We start from the raw sequence: 20367 nt of genomic DNA, 5'->3' as shown, positions 1-20367 counted from the left end.
TGCTGATCTGTGGCTGCTTGGCAGCCTCCTTTAGAGTTCATTCTTTATGGCCAATTATTCTTTGCTGTTAAAATACAGGCTGATTTTTATCTCAACCACATGGTAAATCAAAGAGCTGAGTCCAGGGTATGGGTTTTGTGAATTTTTGGTAGACAGTATGAATAGTGATGAGAAATAATTGAAATTTCGGTGGCTTAGACTAGAAGATCAGAAGTGGATTCTAAGAACTGCAGAAGGTAGATTGTCACCTAAGGTCCTAATGAGGGCAGTCCTGAGGTCACTCCCATGTGGTTTCACTGGAAATTGAGGTGCCAGATGGCTTGGTCTTGAATTCCTAGAAGCCATTGTCTCTCTCAGTAAACTTCCGACACCACCGTATCATTCAGGGAATGATCGGAAAGGTCCTCGAAGGGCGTGCATGTTTCCTGGCTTCTGCTACCTTTCCACAGGCTTTTTCTTCACTCCTTCTGGACATTTCTGAGAAGTTGTCTGTGCCATTGCTTAAAAGTTCTGCCTATAGATGCTGTGTCTTATGATTTCACCCAAAATTCATTCCCAGGGAACTTTTACCCATGTGATTATTTTATCTCTCACAGAAACTTTATAGAAGGTTGGTTGGAATTTTCAGTGTTTTCCATTTTGCAGATGCAGAGAGCCAGTCTCTTGCCTTTAACCACTTAGTGTTAATGGTAACTTGACTTGAGCAAGCCTTGCTGGCCTTGTTGTTAACCAGACAAGCAACTGAATCTTGGGTACTCTGTATCCGAGTTGCTTGGTGATGTTTTTGGGCTCATTCGCTCTGCAGTTGAGAGGGTGTGTCAAGGCCCTGACCAATAGACAGTGAGTGATGTTTTATTAAAAGTTCAGGCTAGAACCAGCCAGAACCAGATGTATCTTAGGTCTCTGCCGCCTGCTGTCCATATAACCTCAGATCTTCCATCTGCATAGCCGGGTTAATGGCTGTAGCTTTAAGGGTTAGTGAAGGAAGTGCTGAATGTAGTAACTGCTGTAAGAAATGTTTTTAGTTTCTCAGCTCACTATTCATACCCTTCTCAGTGGGAGCAAATGAGAGTGTTTGAATGCTACACTTGAGCTGTAAATAGACATCAAAGCCAGATTATTCTGGGTTTAAAATTATCTGGGCATTTTTCATATTTAAATTTGTATGCGGGGTCTGGCATTTTGGAAACCCTTCCCTTCCCTTCGCTGGAAGCATGTTCTCAGGTGGGCTTACGTGCTCCCTTCCTCTCTAGAGTCGTCTGGACCCACTCAGGTGATAGAAACCACATGTGAGGTTAAATGGGGAACATTTAACACAAGAAATTATTTATTGCCTTTGATAAAAGGGAAACTATAAGATAGAGGGAAACTGTATGGGTCCCAAGGCCGAGCACTTGTACCCAGTGAAGACAAACCACCAGGCTTCTGGCCTCAGCGGGGAAGGTAGGATTCAGCCCAAGGCACAGCAGAGGAGTTTGCTGGTTTGGCTAGCCCGGAGGTCTGGGTGTGCAGGCTCCCCTCTGGGGTGCAGACAAGAAGTTGGTGATCAGCAACCAGTCACATAGGTGGGCCGTGGGGCAGGAGACCTCCTGGGCCTATGAACCACATGGGGCTCTGGTGTCCATGTTGTCAGGGCTGTGAAAGGTTATGGCCATGTTCTGGGGCTGGGCTGTGACTGAGCCATATTCTTGTCCTCACTGCAGGCCCCCTGCCGGCCCCTCCGGAGATCCTCCGCCCTCATTGTCCCTCCATCCTCTGCTGAGAAAGGTTAACAGCAGGGAAGAAGAAGCACTTGAAGGGGTTTCATTGTTTATCACAGAGCACATATAGAATGGTGCCTTCAGAGCTGAGAGGCAATTAGTTGGTGACCTATATCCTCTCCCTGTTCCTTTTGTTATAGAGCGGCCCGATATTAAACGGGTTCCTGGCTGTGGGTCCTCACCCGCGCGCTTTAAAGAGACTTATGAATACTCTACTACAGACACACACAAAAGGGTTAATAAAAGATTTATTTACAAGAGAAAAAGAAAATAAGGAAAAGGTACAACTCAGGGAGAAAATAGGGAAATAAAGTCTTTAATGCGTCCTACCCGATCCGACGACCTGGAAACCCAAAGTCACTCTCAGAGCTGACCGGACGCTGCAAGCTGGCCGAGAGCCCAAAATGGAGAGAGAGAGAGAGCCCCCCAAAGCCCACGTGTCTGCCTTTTGTATCCACCTGGCTGCTTAACCCCACCCTCAGGTCCCAGCCACCTTCCCTTTGGTGGTGATGGGATTTGGAGTTCCCAGTGTCTTTGGCTTTGACCTGGGGTGGGGGTGGAGTCCACAAAGCCTATATGGAATTTGCTTTGGGACATCCTTTTCCCCCTAACACTTTCAGAAGAAATACTGCCGAGTCAAAAGCAGTAATAACACTGTGCTTGCCTTATTAATCAGACACTTCATGAGGGGACAGCATTTACAAAGAATATGTTTGTAGACATATAAAGATCATGTTAATCATGGCATACACCTTCCTGTGGTTTATTACCATTCATGGTCTTTGCACTCTTCTCCTTTCACTGCTCCCTCTCCCTCCCATTACAGACTCCCCCTTGTATTCAGACCCCACATTGGAGCTCCTTATAGTAAACATTTAGGGTGCAGTTTTTTTTTTTTAATGATTTATTTATTTTTGCATACAAGAGCCAGGGCACAGGTCAGAGGTGGGGGGGTGCGGTGTGGGTGAGAGGATTCACCAGAGACAGAGCAGGGAACAGAACAGGCAGATTGTCCGAAGTACACTGCTGAGGGGAGCGGGCGAGTCAGGAGAGGTCTGCTGTGTCATGTGGGTTGCTCCCTGGCCGGCCAGGGGATCTAACTCGCGCTGCAGGGGCTATGGACAGCTTGGTAGGTTGTGTCTTAATCCCTTGCGCCACCAGGGAGGCCCTAGGATGCAGATTTTAAAGGAACAATGTCATACCAAAGACAGTTGTTTTTATTTCTGAGCTTAGATGAGCTTACTGCTCGGAGTGTGGTGCACCAAGAAACTGGGACACATGGTTGAAGAATTTTTTGTGGTTTGTGGTTTTATGCATATTTGAAAAATATTACCATGGCTTAAATTGAGGCATATTGGAATAGCCATACTAATTAAACACTTGTTGAAAAGAATAAAGACTGTCCCAGAGTATCTAGGACATATACATATTAATGCTCTTACAGAATGAGGAAAAAAGAGCATCTTTTGTAGACTATCTTGAATCAGTAAAATTTAACTAAGATAAAAATATTATGTATTTAACAGTCATATGCTTCTGGCATAATCAAGTCTCTCCCCCCCCCCCCTCCTTTCTAGACATATTTTGTGTTTTTGACCTGTGGGAGGTTCCATTCCCAAGATTTACCAGCTCTTGAGGAAAGAGTCTGACAGGATGGAACTTGTCTACCCTTGTTGCAGACTTCTTTTTTCTCAAAGGATAGTGAGAGATTTGTTTTGGGGTATTGAGTTGTAAATCTCTGGCCCTTCATTACATGGGTGTTCCCAGCAATAGGACTCACAGAGGTTTTATATCCAGGAAGTGAATACTCTTTACTTACAAGTTTTCCTACTTTGAGAAAACCCAAATTCTAAAAATTCAGGCCTGCAAAATACCTTACTCAGAGCTTTTATTTCCACCTTTGACTAGTTCCCACATTTTGTTCTTTAAGTGTACTTAAATTGGATCCTATTTAGTCTGCAGATGCATTTTCAGACTCCTATTGAATCAGAGGAGATCAGTTTGCATTTTAGCTTTCAGATTTTACTTGGGATTCTTTGGGCTTCTTTCATTTGGCAAGAAGAAAGAGAAAAAGCCTGATCTTTTTGTCTTATCTTGGAAATTTCCATCCCCAGAAAGTGTACAGAGGCACAGGCTGCAGGGATTCTTGTGTGAGTAGCTAGTAGCTCTTTTCCTGAATTATTAAGCTACATTAAAACAGCAGCTTGGTTCAATTGGTGTTTTAGGTTTTCATATCTTCTGAAAGATTAATATCTCCACAAGAATGATGATACTTTTGATGTCTCTCTTTAGTGCTTTTAGCTATCCCGAGAATCATATTCTGCTCTACTCTCATACTCTGCCTTCAGACATTTACAATTATTCTAAGAGGTTATGTGTTTGCTAACTTCCTAATAGTTTTCCTCTCAGTTTGGTTTCCTTAAGTGTGAAATTTGTAAACCCAATGGCTCTAAGAGCCATTATAAGCAACCAAATCCAGAGTGAATTTTTATGTCCCTTTTCCTTGTAATTTTGTTGCAGCTGGATGAGCTGTTCACTTTGATGTGTGCAAACACTTCTCAACTTGGAGTAATTGATACAACCTTATTTAACAAAATTGTATTGTCCTCTTAGACTTATTTATTACATTTTTTTTAAAAAAGATTTATTTATTTGTGCAAGCACTGGGTACAGTCAGAAGCGCGGGAAGGTGAGAGAATTCACCAGAGCCAGAGGGGAGAGCAGAGCAGGCAGAGTGACGAAATACACTGCTGAGGGGAGCAGCAGGCGGCAGGAGAGGTCTGTTGCGCCATGTGGGACCCTCGCCGGTGGCTGGGGATCGAACCGGCGCTGCAGAGGCTGCGGGCAGCTTCGCAACCCAGCGCTCAACCACTGCGCCACCGGGGAGACCCTTATTACATTTTTTTTTTTTTTAAGATTTACTTATTTATGCATACAAGCACATTTCACTGTGCCCAGCCTGGCCGGGTAGATAGGAGGTACCCCAGGCCATCTTTTTGGGGTGAGTGAATGGGTAAATGTCCTTAAGAGTCAATAGTCTTGAACACTGTAGCGTGACCAAGGCTGGGTGGAGACAATGGAGTCACAATCTGGGACTGGAGATCAGTTAGGAGGGGCATAAATTGGGAGTGAGCAGAATAGAGACTCTGCATCACACTCGTGGGAACTAATTTGCTGTGTGACTTTGGACAGGTTCCCTCCCTTTGGGGCTGTTTTCTCATTTGTAAAATAGATCAGCCTCAGTGTATTCTGAAATACATTTAAGTACGGACACTGTATGATTTTAAGATTAAAACTGATGACAACTAGATGATAGATGATAGATGCCTGGCCCTGTTCCCTCCTGTATGCATATTGATCATTAACAAGTACAGTGCTTCCTGATAGATTCTTTCCAAAGTTCAGGAGCCATTAGCAATTGCTAAGTGACATAAAACTCAGAATCTTTTATTTTTTTTCTTGTATATTCTTTTCTTATTTATTTTTTATTTTTTATTTTAGCATAGAAGAACTGGGGTGTAGGCCAGAGGCGGGGTGTGTGTGACAAGATTCACCAGAGACAGAGTGGGGAGCAAAACAGGCAGATTGACTGAAATACACTGCTGAGGGGAACAGTGGGCGAGACAGGAGAGGTCGGCTGTGCCATGTGGATTAGCTCCCTGGCTGGGATCGAATTTATGCTGCAGCGGCTGCAGATTACTTCATAGTGCTGAGACTTAACCCCTTGCACTACCAGGGAGGGCCTTATTACATATGTTTTAAGCTTCTGAAAATCCAGTGTCTTACTAACAATTAAAGTAGCCCAGTAAAAAGTCAGCATCCTTTTCAAGTAAAGGCTTAGAGATTTGGGGTATATTTCCTTATAAATATTTATTGAGAATTCTTTTTTGTGCTGGTCTGACTCTCTAAAGAAACATATTGGATATAATTGCTATTCTTAAATAGCTCCCACTTTAGTAAAAGGAAAAGGTAGTTGGGGAGAGGAGAATCAGAGCTGTGCCGGAAGGCTGAGTAGGCATTCCCACAGCGGAAGATGGAGAATTCTAATCAGCAGAAGCATACGGCACCTCAAAAGGAATTTTGAGTAGCTATTAGTAGTGGTGACAAATGAACTCATAATCCTTTCGTTACTTAACCTAATTGTATTAGTTCCCTGTATCTTAAGTGATCATTTCCTGAAATGACAAGATTTGCATTTCATTTTTAAAAAATTCTAAAATTCAGGCTTTTGCTTGAATGGTGTGAGCACCCCTCCTTTGCCCCATAAATGTATACAAAGGTAAGGCCCGCAGAGGTCCTCAGCACAGGCATCCCTTCTCTCAGCTTCTCAGGCTTGACACAGTTGGCACCAGCTTTGTAGTGAGACAGGGGTCTCATCCTTTCTTAGCTGCTCACAGGTCTGGACCTGGGGCTTTGGACAAATTCCTGTATCCCTCTTGGCCTTGGTCTCACCTCTGTACCGTGGGGAAACACTGCTTATTTCATGGACCATTCTCATGGGTACCTGGACCATTCTCATACTCTGAGGGGTCCGTGGGCCATACTTTTCATGGGCTAGTGCAGATAAAGTGCTGAGCCGGTGTCTGGCACATGGGACTCAGTTCAGGCAGCTTCGAGCACCGTTAACACTCATATTTTTTTTTTTAAGATTTATTTATTTGTTTATTTATTTATACAAGCACTGGGTACAGTTAGAAGCGCGGGAGGGTGAAAGAATTCACCAGAGCCAGAGCGGGGAGCAGAGCAGGCAGAAGGACCGAAGTACACTGCTGAGGGGAGCAGCGGGAGGCAGGAGAGGTCTGCGCGCCATGCGGGACCCTCCTCTGGTGGCCGGGGAGCAGCCGGGGATCGAACCGGCGCTGCAGAGGCTGCGGGCAGCTTCGCAACCCAGCACTCAACCGTTGCGCCACCGGGGAGGCCCCAAACACACGTTTTAACCGAATGAGCAGAGACGTACTTCTGTTTTAAAAGAATGTGGAGAGAAATCACCTTTCAGCTTGTAAGCTTCTTGAGGGAACAGCTAACTCCTTATTTCACAGAGTACCCCCGGGCCTCACCCAGAGCCTGTAGCAGGCAGTGCTGCTCAGGGCATCTTGCTTCCTCGATTCCAGTGGCTTCCATGTCATTGGACTGGAATTGGAGGGCATTTTACTCATTTCTTCAACAATATTACGCTTAGCACAGTGAACAAGACAAAGGCATGGCCTTCAGAGCTTTCATCCTAAAAGAGAGACTGCATGTAAAGGAGACTAAGAACAATGTACCCTGATTGTTTTGGAGGAAGGCAGCTCAGTACTGAGGTAATAAGGGGAAGCGGCTGCTGCTTCAGATATGCTGGGCGGAGGAGGCTTGCTCTGCTCTCTGAGGGGCTGACATCCAAACTAAGGCCCAAGGAGAAGGAAGAATTGGGGCAGAGCCATCCAGGCAGAAGGATTACTGTGTAGGCCCTTGAGGTTGGGAAAAGTGTGGCCTGCTTAGAAATCTGAAGTTAAGTGTGGCTGTAGGGTCCCAAGCAAAGGGGAGAGTGGTAGGATTTCAGGTTGGAGGGGGACAGTGGGGCTAGAGATGTCGAGCCTTGGAAGCTCCCAGACACATGGATTTTCTTCTAAGTGCAATAGAAATATGAGGGTGATGTGACCCAGTTCATTTCTGTAATTTTCATTATGTTTGTTGCTATGAGATGATGGTAGTCTGAATTGAGGGATTGGAGGTTGGTAAGGAAAAAAGTGGTTGGATTTGCGTTGTCTCAGTATTTCAGAGATTAGCTTGAAGGATTGTGGGCAGGGGAATAGTGAGGGAAAGGGAAGAATTGGGGATGACCGCGTATCTGGGGGGATGGTGGTACCATTCCTGAGATGGGGAAGACGGGAAAGTAAGAGGAGGTTTGGGATGAGGGCAGGGGAGGACTTGCATGAGCTCACCAGCGACTGGGATGTCCAGCAGGATCTGCTCTGATGTGTGAGTCTGGAGAGCAGAGGAGAACCCTGGCCTAGAGATTGAAATGTGAGAATCACGGTACAGGGAAGATGTTAAAATCCTAGGGTAGAAGAGATACTACCCGGTGATCTCCCTAGTTGGTAAAATCAGGGTCTGTGACATACCTGGGCGCCTTGAGAATGTGCTCCTCTGGGTGCAGGCCCTGGCCTGGCTGTAGCACCACAGCTGCTTTATGGTGTGATATCCATTTAAAATTTATGCCACTAAAAACCAGGAAGGCAAAAAGCTGTGCTCGGTACCATAAAACTATTCTCTAAGCTCACTTTTCAGAAATACCCATATCTGGATGGTGTGACCAAGTCCTTAGCAGTGACTGGCTGATTGTGTTCTAATAGGTCAGGGGTAGCTTAAGCCCCAAAGGCCTTTGGGGAAGTAAATGAGTCTGAAGGTGGCTGAGATAAATAAAGCAAGGTTGCTTGCAGGTAAACCCCCCAGATTAGCGTCAAGGGCAAAAGAGGTGCATAGAAATTGGAAACCTAGGGCCTCCCCGGTGGCGCAGCGGTTGAGCGCTGGGTTGTGAAGCTGCGCGCGGCCTCTGCGGCGCCGGTTCGATCCCCGGCTGCTCCCCGGCCACCAGAGGAGGGTCCCACATGGCGCGCAGACCTCTCCTGCTGCCCGCTGCTCCCCTCAGCAGTGTGCTTCGGTCCTTCTGCCTGCTCTGCTCCCCGCTCTGGCTCTGGTGAATTCTCTCACCCTCCCGCGCTTCTGACTGTACCCAGTGCATGTATAAACAAAACAAACAAACCAGCAAACAAATAAATAAAGCATGGAAAAAAAAAAAAAAAAAAGAAATTGGAAACCTAGAGAGAGATGACAGGCAGCAATTTTTTAAATAGAATTTTGCAAAAGGAAAAGAAGGAAGACTTAGAAGCATGCTTCTCAAAACTTGAGGCTTTGGAAGAAAGACCTAAATAATTGCTTTAAATTGCAGAGTCCTGTGTCTCACCTCCTGATTACATCTGATGAAGTAAATTTTTTTTTTTAAGATTTATTTTATTTATGTATACAAGAACTGGGGCATAGGCCAGAGGTGTGGGGGGTGAGAGGACTCACTAGAGACAGCATGGGAAACAGAACAGGCAGATTGACTGAAATCCACTGCTGAGGGGAGCGGCGGGCGAGACAGGAGAGATCTGCTGCGCCATGTGGGTCAGCTCCCTGGCAGGAGATCGAACTCGAGCTGCAGTGGCTGTCGGTAGCTTCATAGTGCTGAGACTTAACCCCTGGCGCCACGAGGGAGACCCTGATAAAGAATTTCATTAAGTTCTCATTTTGGTCTCACTTTGGTTCTTGGAAATTGCTCCTTTAAGCAAAACAAGGTACAACAAACCCAGTTTCATGAGAGGCTGAGTGATAATAAATAAGTTAAGATTCCTACAGCATATTTCTAGTCACAAAAACTTCACCAAACCTCTAAATAAAGACCCAGAACATATCTAATATTAAATAATAACTTGTATTCTTTCATTCATTTTCCAACGCGCTCATTCCAGTTGAGGGTCTCGGGTGACCTAAGCCTATTCCAGCAGCTCAGGGTGCTGGAAGGAAAACCCAGATGACATTCTCAAGGTCCTGCTGTTCTTCAGTCCAGTTAAGTAGCTTTAGGTCAGAGCACAGGGATCTGTACTTGGGACAGGAGATTCCGATGAGGGTGACCCACACGCAGATGGCACGCTGAGAAGCATGGCAACTGAAAAGACCCCTCAGATCATCTAAGATCATTTGAGCCCTCTCTTACAAATGGGGAAACTGAGGCCTAGGATGGCGAAGGGGCTTGCCTGAAATTCAGACCAAACTGGAGAGCCAGGGCAGTTCCACTCACTTTCATTTTTCTCCTCTTGCAGTTGCCTCTTCATCCCAGAGGACGGAGAAGAAGCAAGGCTCCCCGCCCAATCTCCAACTCCCCTTTCTTCACTGTGTTTTCTTCTTGTTGTTTTCTGTAGCCCATCTAACCCTGTAACATAAGAGACATTTCCTGATTTGCTGTGTTGTTATTTGTCCCTGCCCTGCGTGTGCTCATTAGGATAATCCATTTTGGGGCCTCCCCTGGTGGCACAGCTGCTCGAGGGTCCCACCACCAAAAAAAAAAAAGGATAATCCGTTTTGTTGTTTGCTGCTGGTGTTTCCTGGGACAGTGCCCAGCGCATAGTAGGACTTCAGTGACTCTTTGGTAAATGATTGGATGAAAAATATTTTGTTTGACTATAAATAAGACGACAGGCTTTGTGTGAAGGTGTTGGCCCTTAGGCATTGCTGTCCTGCAGTGGAGCAGAATATTTTCTTTCTCACATTTTTGATTCTGGCCTGGATCAGAGGTTACAGGAAGGGCTTGCTTATGGGAGAGTAATCAGACTTTCCAATAATATTGGTAATAACAGTAATATTTAGAATAATAGCAGCAGTAATACAGTTATTAATCACAAAGCTGATAATTGGTACTGGTGGGAGGCTTACTATCTGCTGAAGAGGAAGGGCTGGGCTGAGAACATCCCACTCATTAACCCTCTGTCCTCATCACAGCCCACAGGTGCAGGAGCTGGGTTCTGTCTGTGCAGTTAACGTGTCCTACTGTGACACAGCCAGCCAGGTCTTAGGGTCTCTGGGCCTCAAGATTAAGCCCTTAATGACCAATAATGCTCAGTGTTAGGTTTGGGGTGTCCTCTCTTTGGAGAAGAGATTGAAAAAGCTAAAGACTAAGCAAACATCATTCTTTGGGGTGTCCCTGGACCAAGAACACCAACCTCCAAGATGGTATAAAATCACAGGCAGGAAGAAAGATGTGTTTTTTTTCAGCCCAGCTTTCCAGCATTTCTCTACACTCAAGCCTTCCAGCCTCACATTACAAAGGGCCTTTCATCTCTTAACTGCGAGGCTTTTCTCGCTTCCCAGCCAGCCTCCCTAGAGGGGCCAAGGAAAATTCCTGCGATGACAGGTCACTAAACCATTTCTAGGGAGGCCACTGTAGCACTTCACCCTTGTTCACACCCACCCTCTAAAGGAAACGTGGGCAGAAAGGGGCTCCTTCACCCACCTCCCTTACCACTTCCCTGTTGAGGTCTCAGGAAGGGGCTGTGGGCAATGATGCTTCCATAAATCTCCTTTAAGACTTGAGGGAGCCTTTGAGTTCTGGAAACACTGTATCTATTAAACTGCTGGTGAGCTCACCACCTGCTGTGAAGAATGCAGGCATTCATCTTGACCCCTGCCAGCCAGGTCTGGAGAGGCTGGAGACAGCACTGCCCCTGTGAGCTCACCAGGCACTTAACGTTGTCATAGACGATGCACATCCGATGCTTAGAGGGAGTGGTCTCTGGCCCAGGGTCACCCCAGCAAATGTCCGTGCAGTGCAAATTAGGGGCACAGTGGGTCACAGGGGTGTGAGAAGGCAGGCTGGGGGAGAGCCGCTGCTCCTCAGTCAGCGCCACCCTCCCTGGTGTGGTATCACCGCCCAGATGCCCATCTTGGATGTCAGATAAGAACTTGGAGGCAGTCATTGCTTTGCATACACCAGGTTACTGTTATTTCAATGCACTAACTGTGCTATATGTAATTAAAGATGGGGGAGATGGAAGTAGTAGTTGTTAATTTCCTGGTGGTAAATGGAAGAGATTAGCACTTAAAACTCTTTCAGGGAGACAGTGTCTCAAAAAAGCTGGGCGCCCTGTTACTCACTTGAATGAATGATCACTTTCCAGCCAGCGCCACCCCCGATTGTTCTGCGGCTGCTTTTCCTTCCCTCCACTGCGGCTGACCCAGGCTCTGCCCTGACTGTACTTTCTGCTTCTCTTCTAGCTGAAGACCTGGACAGTGGAGGACCTTAAGAAGAGGCTCTCGGCCCTCGACCCCATGATGGAGCAGGAGATTGAAGAGATCCGGCAGAAGTACCAGTCGAAGCGGCAGCCAATCCTGGATGCCATTGAGGCTAAGAAGCGGCGGCAGCAGAACTTCTAAGTGGGGCCAGCCTGGGGGCTGGGCGCCCCAGGCCTCCGTGGACTCCGGATGGTCATGTCCTGTCGTCAGCCTGCACCCCTGCTCCATCTCTAGTCCACAGCACCTTCTTGAGCTCAGGAACGCCGACCCTGGCCTGGACAGCCAGCGTGCCCCGGATGTGTGCCTGAGCCAGTCAGGTGTATTTTTTTCAAAGGATTGATATTGGCGCTTTTAAATTAAGAGTTTTAAACCCCAGGAACTGAGACTCCTAGTTGAGTGATAGCTCGGGGAGTTTTACATTGTCTTTTGTTTTAATTCTCCCAATAGCTTTCAACTGTTCTTTCTGAAAGATTTTTTAAAAATATATAAATATGCATATATATATAAATTATAACCGGATTCCCCACTCAGCGTGGTGGCATCTCTGTACAGGTACAGTTTTAAACAGTTTGCCTCTTTTCGGCGTGATCATGGTACTGTGGGACACGAGCGCTGGACACCGGGAGGCTGGCGGGGTCACGACTCCCCAGAGCCAATCTCACCCTTTTGCTGGACTGCATTTAAAAATGAGGTTTGGGCCCGCTGTGGCACTGTGGTATCAGCCTCACGTGGGTCATCCCGGCTTCGGAGCTGCTGGTGACGTCCAAGGAAAGCCTTGAGAGTTTGTGTTTACCTCTGAGTCCCAGGAGATGCCTGGTACTCCCTGTGCAAACTGGCCTTTGTGATGGTTTCCAGGGCCTTTCGTCCATCTCCACTCTCCCCGTTGCCTGAAGTCACAGCACAGATACTGCCCAGTGCCTTAGGAGGAGACGTGCACCAGTCGGGACAGGCCTGCCGGGAGCTCTCAGCAGACACGGGGCCTGTGTTCGGTCCGCAAAAGGGAAAGTGTCTTTTTAAGTTCTCGTTGTTCATGTGAAGATCACACCTGTGGTGTTTTGTTCCACATTCCTCACAGACGGGGTAGAGGGCATTACTTCAGTGATCCGCATTCAAGTATGTGACTTTGCTTTTTTATTTTACTGCCAAGGGCTCTGGAAAGGATACATGAATATCAGACTGAGGTTTGTTCTCCGGGAGACTGAACCCAGACATGTAGAATGCCAGGGCTGGAAGGGACCACAGTCCTCATCTGGTCCACTAAGGCTTAGAGAGGCAGCTGCCGTGACCAAAATCACAGCAATCCAAGGAAGATCCGGGCCGAGGCCTCGGCGCCTCACCCCTTCACTGAACCAGCCTCTTCCTTGAGGGAAGAAACTTTGAGTCACACTTAAGAGGGTGTTTGTTAAGTTGTTCCAGGGAACCTTCCTAATGGAAACTTGTTCTTGTTTTGTCTCTTTGGTGGATGACAGGTTATGAAAAAATTCATAAGGGGAGCCAGATGGCTCCAGGTCAGTCATTCCGTGAGCTCTGCAGTGTCCCCTGGGAAGATTTAGGGCCTAAAACAGGTCAGAGGCTTTGCAGAAGGCAGCGCTGGGCCATCCCTGTGCAGGGTTGGTTCAAAGCCGCACATCATCTAGTCACACAGCAAGGGGGAGACAGGAAGGGCAGGTAACTTCATTTTCTAATAGCTCTTCCCCTCAGATAGAGGACCCGTGACTGGGTTACATCTCAGGATCCTATAATCTGACTCCATAATTGCTTTTGTTGCCCTAACCTGGAATCAGTGGGAAGGCAGGGAATATTCCTCTTCTGTGGCCTGATTCTGTTCTTCACAATTAAAGCAGGTTTAAAAAATATAAGAGGTATTTGTTAGTCTGCAGGGCTTGACCAGTGGAGCAGCTGTATGGCAGATTCAGAGGATAGAAGTCAATTTGAGAATCCTGGTAGAAGAAAAAATGGCAGCTAGCATCCGTCATCCACTTGTATGCCAGGCCCTGAGTGAGGTAGACTCTTTATATACATCAGCTCCAACCCCACAGAAACCCTGGTAGTTACTTTATCTCCATTTCATAGATGAAGAAGCAGGTTCAGAGAGGAAGAAGGTTCTTTGCCAAGACAACACAGCTAGGAAGTGGTGGGATCAGAATTCACAGCATCTCCATATGGGGCCATTATCTGCAGGGAAAAGGAAAGTCACAGGTCTTTTTCAAATGAAGTGGCCACCTTTTCTTACACAGACTAAATTAACTGGCATTTTTAGACTGGGTAACAGCTGACTTCGTAGTCAAGACCGACAGCCAAGTGAATTTTAAAAACCAAAGCATTGAGCAGGTTAGGGCATTCCCCCATGCCATCTGCTGTGCCAATGAACAGTCCCGCCTCAGTCTCTTTTTTAAAAAGGACTTTTCACTTGGCCAAAGGGGAATGCCCATTTCCCATTTCCCCCCCTTCCTACATAAAAGATGGTCCAGTTCTTCTCCATAAATATTCCTGGGTCATGAATCTTGAGCTGGGGTTTCTTTTGTTTCAAGCGTGTGTGCACCCAACACATGGGTCCACCACAGGATACTGCTTGCTATGCTTGCTGGCCACAGCCCTCTGGCCAGGGCTCAGTTTCTTGTGGATCAGATCAGATGACAAGGTTTCTGTTTTCTAGTGCTCGACTCCTCAGGCCACGGTAGTCCGGCGAGCTTCAGTCAGTGCTTGAGCATTCATGACTCACGCTTCCAGGGAGCTCGCAAGGCCTCTTGCTTGTTCTCTCCTAAGAAACAATGGAGACCCACACCTAATTGTATCTTTAAGAGGTGTACAACCTGAGGACACTTGGTCAGATTTTCTAGGAATATCTTAATTGCTTCCTCATCAGTAATTTTGAACCAAATTTCTATTTTCTTTCATCCCTTCTGTCAACAACCAGTTGGATATATGGATGGATGTTTGACTGACTGGCTGGATACGTGATTGACTGATTGATAGAGCAAAACAATACTCTGAAGCAACTTAAGAACAATAGCCTTGCCTCCTTGAGACTCTAGATTCTGATCTAGGAAACATTTACTTGGCACCTACAGATGCCAGAAATATTATGCCATTTAAAATTCAATAGTTCTTTACAACATTAGGAACAAGAAAGGTGACATCATTATAGGCCCTACAGATATTAAAAGGCTAGTCACAATATTATGAACAACCTTATGCTAATAAATTCAGCAACTTAAATGAAATGGAGAAATTCCTTGCAAGATACAAGGTACCAAACTCACTTGGGAAGAAATTATCTGAGCAGCTTATCTCTATTAAAACTCAATAGATCTGAGAGGGACAGTAATTATGGTCCTCATTTTACAGAGAAGGAAAAAACGCTCAGAGAAAGTAGGTCTGTTGCTCAAGGTCACATAGCTAGAATATGGCAGAGAACGGTTCAAATCCAGGTCTTCTGATTATCATTCCAGTGCCCTTTCTAGCACACCATGTTGCCTCTAAAGATCGCAGCTCCTCATTTACTGGGAAATTGTTCCTGCCCAGTTCCCACCCTTCCACCCATACTTTCTTAAGCACTGTGTTTCTGCTTCTATCAGGATGATATTCATTGTCTTTGGAATCCATGTTCTTATTTGTGTTTGGAGAAAAAAAATCTCTTCCACCAGCTTGCACTCAGACCAGCTTGGGAGAAAAAAGCTTAAATGCTGTTGCAGCTGTACAGCTTGAAAATGTGAAGTTTGTAGCTTTAAATTTTTGTAACAAAAATGGTAATACTGGCTTATGTGCTGACTTGAAATGCTATTTTATAAACTTTGGATGTAAATAATCAGTTGAGGTCATTAGTTTGTATATGTGTGAAACAGAGCTTCCTCCATTGCCCTCCCCACCTTTAAAAATTTTTGAATGCCTCATGTGTGCTTTTATGTTAAAATTGTCATTCTCCTTTCTTCCTATCATGCCACTTTGTTTTAAATAAACTGTCCTTTGGGTCATAGACTAGCCTCTTTGTAAAAATTGAGATACTCCATATGTGGCCTGGTAATGTGTTGTGAACCTTCATGACATTGGCCCTGTGTGTGCTCATTCTGGAATCCAAAGCTGGTGGGGATTGTAGGAGGAGTAAACTTTTGTTGGACAACTCCCTTTGTGCCAAGTGCTGACCAGTGGCTAGGGTTGTAAACAAGACCCAGGCTGCTGGAAATGCGCAGGTTCAACATTGTTTTATTAGAACATCAATGAGAATAATGCATTCCTGGCAGATGTTGAACAAACACAGGGACCCTGATTAATTCTACATCATTTCAATTGAAGTGACAGTTTGTAAGAACCTGTTGATGACAACTTTAAGTGAAGACTTACTAAGCTGTGGTGGAAGGAAGTGCATGACCTATGGACACCAGATCAGAGAGTCACAGAAATCAATCTGCTGGGATTCTAAGGAAGAGTTCCTGGAGGAGGTAAAAGATCCTGAATTTGAAAAATAAGGAAGAGATGGCTAGGCAGAGAAAGGGAGGAAGGAGGGAGAGAGGCCTTCTGCCGGGAGGACCAGCCTACATATACCAGGGCTTGGTAGGAAGAGTCTGGATGCAGGATCACCTTGCAGTCCTTTTGCAGGAAGCCAGGCCTGGTTGGCCAAGCATTGCCAGGGGAGCAGCAGAAGTAATTCTTCAGCCTGGCCCTAGGTTCTTCATCTTAAAAGTTTATGCTACAGCAGACAGGGAGCAGAATTCCAGTGAAAAATGGATGTAGGTGTGTTGAGTCCAATTTTCCGTCGCATTTAATGTAATAGTACCACCTCCTGTCCACCTGTCATGCTGTTCTGCTAGCTTTTCTGAGAGTGAGGGTGATAGGTGTTCCTGTTGCCTGACTCACCTCCCTGAAATATCCAGTAAATCCTTCCTGTTGCCTGGGTTGACAGCAGCTGTCCCTATAGGTCAGAGTGAGAACCTAGCTCAAAAGGATGGATGTAAATTCATCTTTACTAAATCTTACTAAATGTGACACGCTGCAGAGCCTATATATGCAGAGCCTTTGAAATGGATTATTTGTTTTTCTTTCAGACTATGAGGCATCCAGCACTCCACCTTTCTGTAGACAGGCAATTCTCAGAGCGTGTAGTGCTGCCCATGAGGAAGTATTCTGGAAATGCACCAGTGTTTTGTTGTGGCAAGGAGTGTAGGTCCCTACCAGCGTTTAATGGGCAGCAGCAGGGATGCAAGATGCCCTGCAATGCATGCTGGGAAGTCCTGTATCCTGCTCAACATTCCTGTCCCACTCTATATTTATGTTGGTGAGAAACTTGTGTTATAAACACCCAATGCCAGGTCATCTACACACAAAATGTTTCTAGCACTTAAAACTATCAGTTTCCCAAGAATGAATGATGCAGAAATGGAGAGATACTTGCAGTTTGTTTTCCTTGAAGCTTTACCACTACACACCCAATATAACAGCTGAAATGAAAGTGATAGAAAATCCTAAATGCTAACAAAGAAGTGGAGCAACCGGAATGCTAAATCCTAGGTATTTAGCAGAAATGTCTACATATTTTTACCAAAAAACATGAACAAGAATATTCATAGCAGCATTAGTCATAATTTTGCCAAACTGTAATCCATCCAGATGACCGGTGACAATGGAATGGGTAGATCAAGTATGTAGATTCATGCAGCGGAATACCAAACAACAATGAGAATGATCTACAGCTACTATGGAAATAAGTACAGACCAACCAGAAGAGAAAAGCAAAAGACTTTATTCTGAGCAAGGAGTTGCCGCAGTCACTTGCATTTTGGCAGAGACTCAAAAGCAGGCATAGGAGTGGGAAAGTTTTATAGCAGAGCAAAGGAAAGACTCCAGGTCTTCCTGATTGGAGGCTGTGGGCCTGGGGAAGACCCTTTCACCTCTCTATCCCTATATGAACACCCTGGTGGCTCTTAATTGAGCTGACAAACTCCTCTACTCCAAGGAACACAGGTATAACCCTGGGCCTTTCTGGGTTTCCATTTTCTAATCTGTAACTGGGGAGGAGACACAGAATGAAATATAAAGTATTTCTGTGACCACAGTGAAAGGATCTCTTGTGATTGGCAGTGGGACTGAGATCTCCAAAACCAAACCAAAATTGGCTCATGCAGTTTGCCGAGTTCACAGCCCTCCTGCACTTTTATGAAGTTAGGCATTGATAGGCAAGGGATTGTGACAAGTGGAATGGCCATATGAGAGGATGTGGGAGAAATCCAAGGCAAACTAACACCCTGGGTGGAAGCAGCCCCCGCCCTTCCTTATTGGAGAAAGCTCACAAGTTTCTGCTTACTCCACCCCCAAGGCAGCTGAGCTGGAAGGTGGAGGATCAGTTTTGGCCTAGAGGGTGAAAAATAGACTCTGAGTAGGAAAGACTCTTGGACCCATACAGAATTGCAGAAATTTGTTAATTGATACCACCAGAATTTGGGGAATATTTATGGGAGTGAATTTTTGTGGTACATGACGAAGGAAGGGGAAATGTAATTTTGGGCCAGGCTGATCTTGATAAAGATGCACGTACAGGGCATCTGTGTTCTCTGTGCCAGCGCCAGTGCCTGGCTGCGTTCTAACCATTGATGGGTTGGCTAATGCAAACTTGGACCAAACACACTGGCCTACGTGAAATGGAATTTAAAGGCAATAAATGCCTTGGCATCATGTAAAGAAGGAATTCAAATATTTTGGAAGACAGGGATCCTGGATCAGATCTATTTTGTGCTTCCCACAAATACTTTGATGGCCCTCTGTGAACCCAGAATGTTTATCCTTGCTTAGAGGAAAGTCTGGGTCAGGGCACTGGGTGGAAGGGTCACAACTTGAAATGGGTTTCCTGATCTCAGGAGTAGGGGTGGGCGTTGAAGGAAGAATGCAGAGGCGTGGGAGACCAGGTGTTGGCATTTAGCTTTCAGAAGTCAAGTGGCATGAGGCAGGAGCTCATGCTGGAGGGCACTAAAAGATTAAATCAAAGGTAGCCCACTGATGTCTTACTTAAACTTGTATAAGCAATTACACACAAGAAACAAATCAGAGCAAAATCAAAATCAAGATGCCAGCTAGCCCTGGCAAAAACAGCCCTGAATTGAGCTGCCGTCAGTTCCAGCACGTCCCCCGCCCCTCAGCTGGCGTTTGTTTATTGATCTGAAGTCTTCGGAGTGAAGGACACACTACTTGTCCTTGAGGACGGCCTCTGCTGTGCTACTAGGTGAGTGTCAGAAACACATTCTCTTGCCTTTTCCAAAAGGTCCTGTGACCACTTAGTTACCAGCATAACTGGGCGCTGAAGGAAGGGCACTACCCAAGCCTTTCAGAGAACTGTGGCTGAAGACTTTGAGTTAATGCTATCTCTTGGGTCTAGGAGGACCACCGCCCGTCGCCAACGATGTGAAAGATAGTGTTTTCACTCTTTGTCCATGTTGCTGGAGGCCCAGTGGGGTCCCAAAGTTATCCTGTACCTCCAGTTTCTGACTCAAAGTTGGAAAAGCTCCCCACATTGGTTGCCTGACCCATGGAGGCTCTAAAAGACCAACAGAAGCCAATTGAGCCACTGCCTAGAAGTAGAACACAGCAGCAGGGCCACACCTGCAGGAGGCCGCAGAGGCTAGTGTCTGCCAAAGACCCCGCAGGGCGATGACTTCTATTAAAACACCATTAATTTCCCTTGTTTGGCTGGTGCACAATCAGGTGGGATTTGGAAGACGAGAATGGATTATTTTAATGAGGAGGCTATTCCAGTCTTAGCTGCTGTGTTAGATACATGCTCCTTATTACACGCCCTGCAGCTATTCTGCTAGTGCCAGGAAGGGATGACAGTTTCACCCTTTACTTTTCAGCTCAAGGATCCCTTAGTTCTTCATCTGCAGCTGAAAAAGCTCTTGAATTCCAGATCATCCCATTCCACAAGACAGCGTGCTGATTCACGACAGTGATTAAATCACATGAATAGGGCCTGCAGAGCTTGAAGTGTATTTTTGGTTATATACAAGATAGTTTCCTTATGTTAGAAACATTTATGAAACCCTGTGCGTGGGAAGGAGGTGTGAGTGTGGCGTGGTAAGCCGCCAGGCACTGGAACACCGGGGACACCCGCTGTTTTTGCGTATTAATATCCCTCCCCTCTGTCGTGGTGACATCACAGAGCCTTTTCTCTGGGGAACTACCTTTCCTCCAATCCATGTGGTCTGTCTCAGAGGTGAATCCAGGTACCTAGCCCTCCGTCCGCCGAGGGAGACGCGATCCAGACGAGGCAAGTCAGCTTCTTGCAGGGACTGGAACCGTGTGCAGAGACAGGGAAGGGCAAGCTCCGGAGGCCGTGTCCCAAACAGGAGTTCACAGTTCTGCTACTGAGGACCCCAGAACTCCTCCAATTCCTGCCTTTCCCGCGGCCAGGTTAGTCAGCTTTTCCCTTGATAGGGTGATTTTCCCAATGATATGTCCACATCATAATCTCTGGAAGTTTCAAATGGTACCTCACTTGGAGAACAGGTCTTTTTGCCAATGTGATTAAATTAAGGGTCTTGCGATCATTCTCGATGATCCAGGAGGGCCCTGAATGCCAGCAAGAGTATTTTTATGAGGGAGGCAGCGGGAGGCTCGGCACACACAGAGCAGGCGGCCACGTGATGACAGGCAGAGATGCAGGACGGCGTGAGGCGGCCACAGGGCGGGGGAGCCTGAGGAACGCAGATGCCACCAGGAGCCAGGAGAGGACTCTCCTCTGGAACGCCCAGAGGGAGGGCGGCCTGAGGACACCTTGATATTTTTTTCCTGGTCTCCCGACTGTGAGAGAATATAT

The 20367-nt window shown here is 46.2% G+C and overlaps 1 protein-coding gene across 1 annotated transcript in view; it reads left to right on the top strand.

The window, feature by feature from the left end:
* The window catches only part of STK4 (serine/threonine kinase 4), a gene marked incomplete at both ends in the record, with an annotated part of 79701 nt that extends 67993 nt beyond the window's left edge, over positions 1 to 11708 (top strand). Inside the window, one exon of the mRNA XM_084247954.1 lies at positions 11550 to 11708. Coding sequence (XP_084104080.1) covers positions 11550 to 11708 — 159 coding nt within the window. The remainder of the gene's footprint in view (positions 1 to 11549) is intronic.
* Positions 11709 to 20367: the final 8659 nt, after the last annotated feature.

This window comes from Talpa europaea (assembly GCF_964194135.1).
Source record: "Talpa europaea genome assembly, chromosome: 11".
Lineage (NCBI taxonomy): Eukaryota > Metazoa > Chordata > Mammalia > Eulipotyphla > Talpidae > Talpa > Talpa europaea.
Note: the sequence above shows the minus strand (reverse complement) of the source record. Positions and strands in the feature narration are given on the sequence as shown.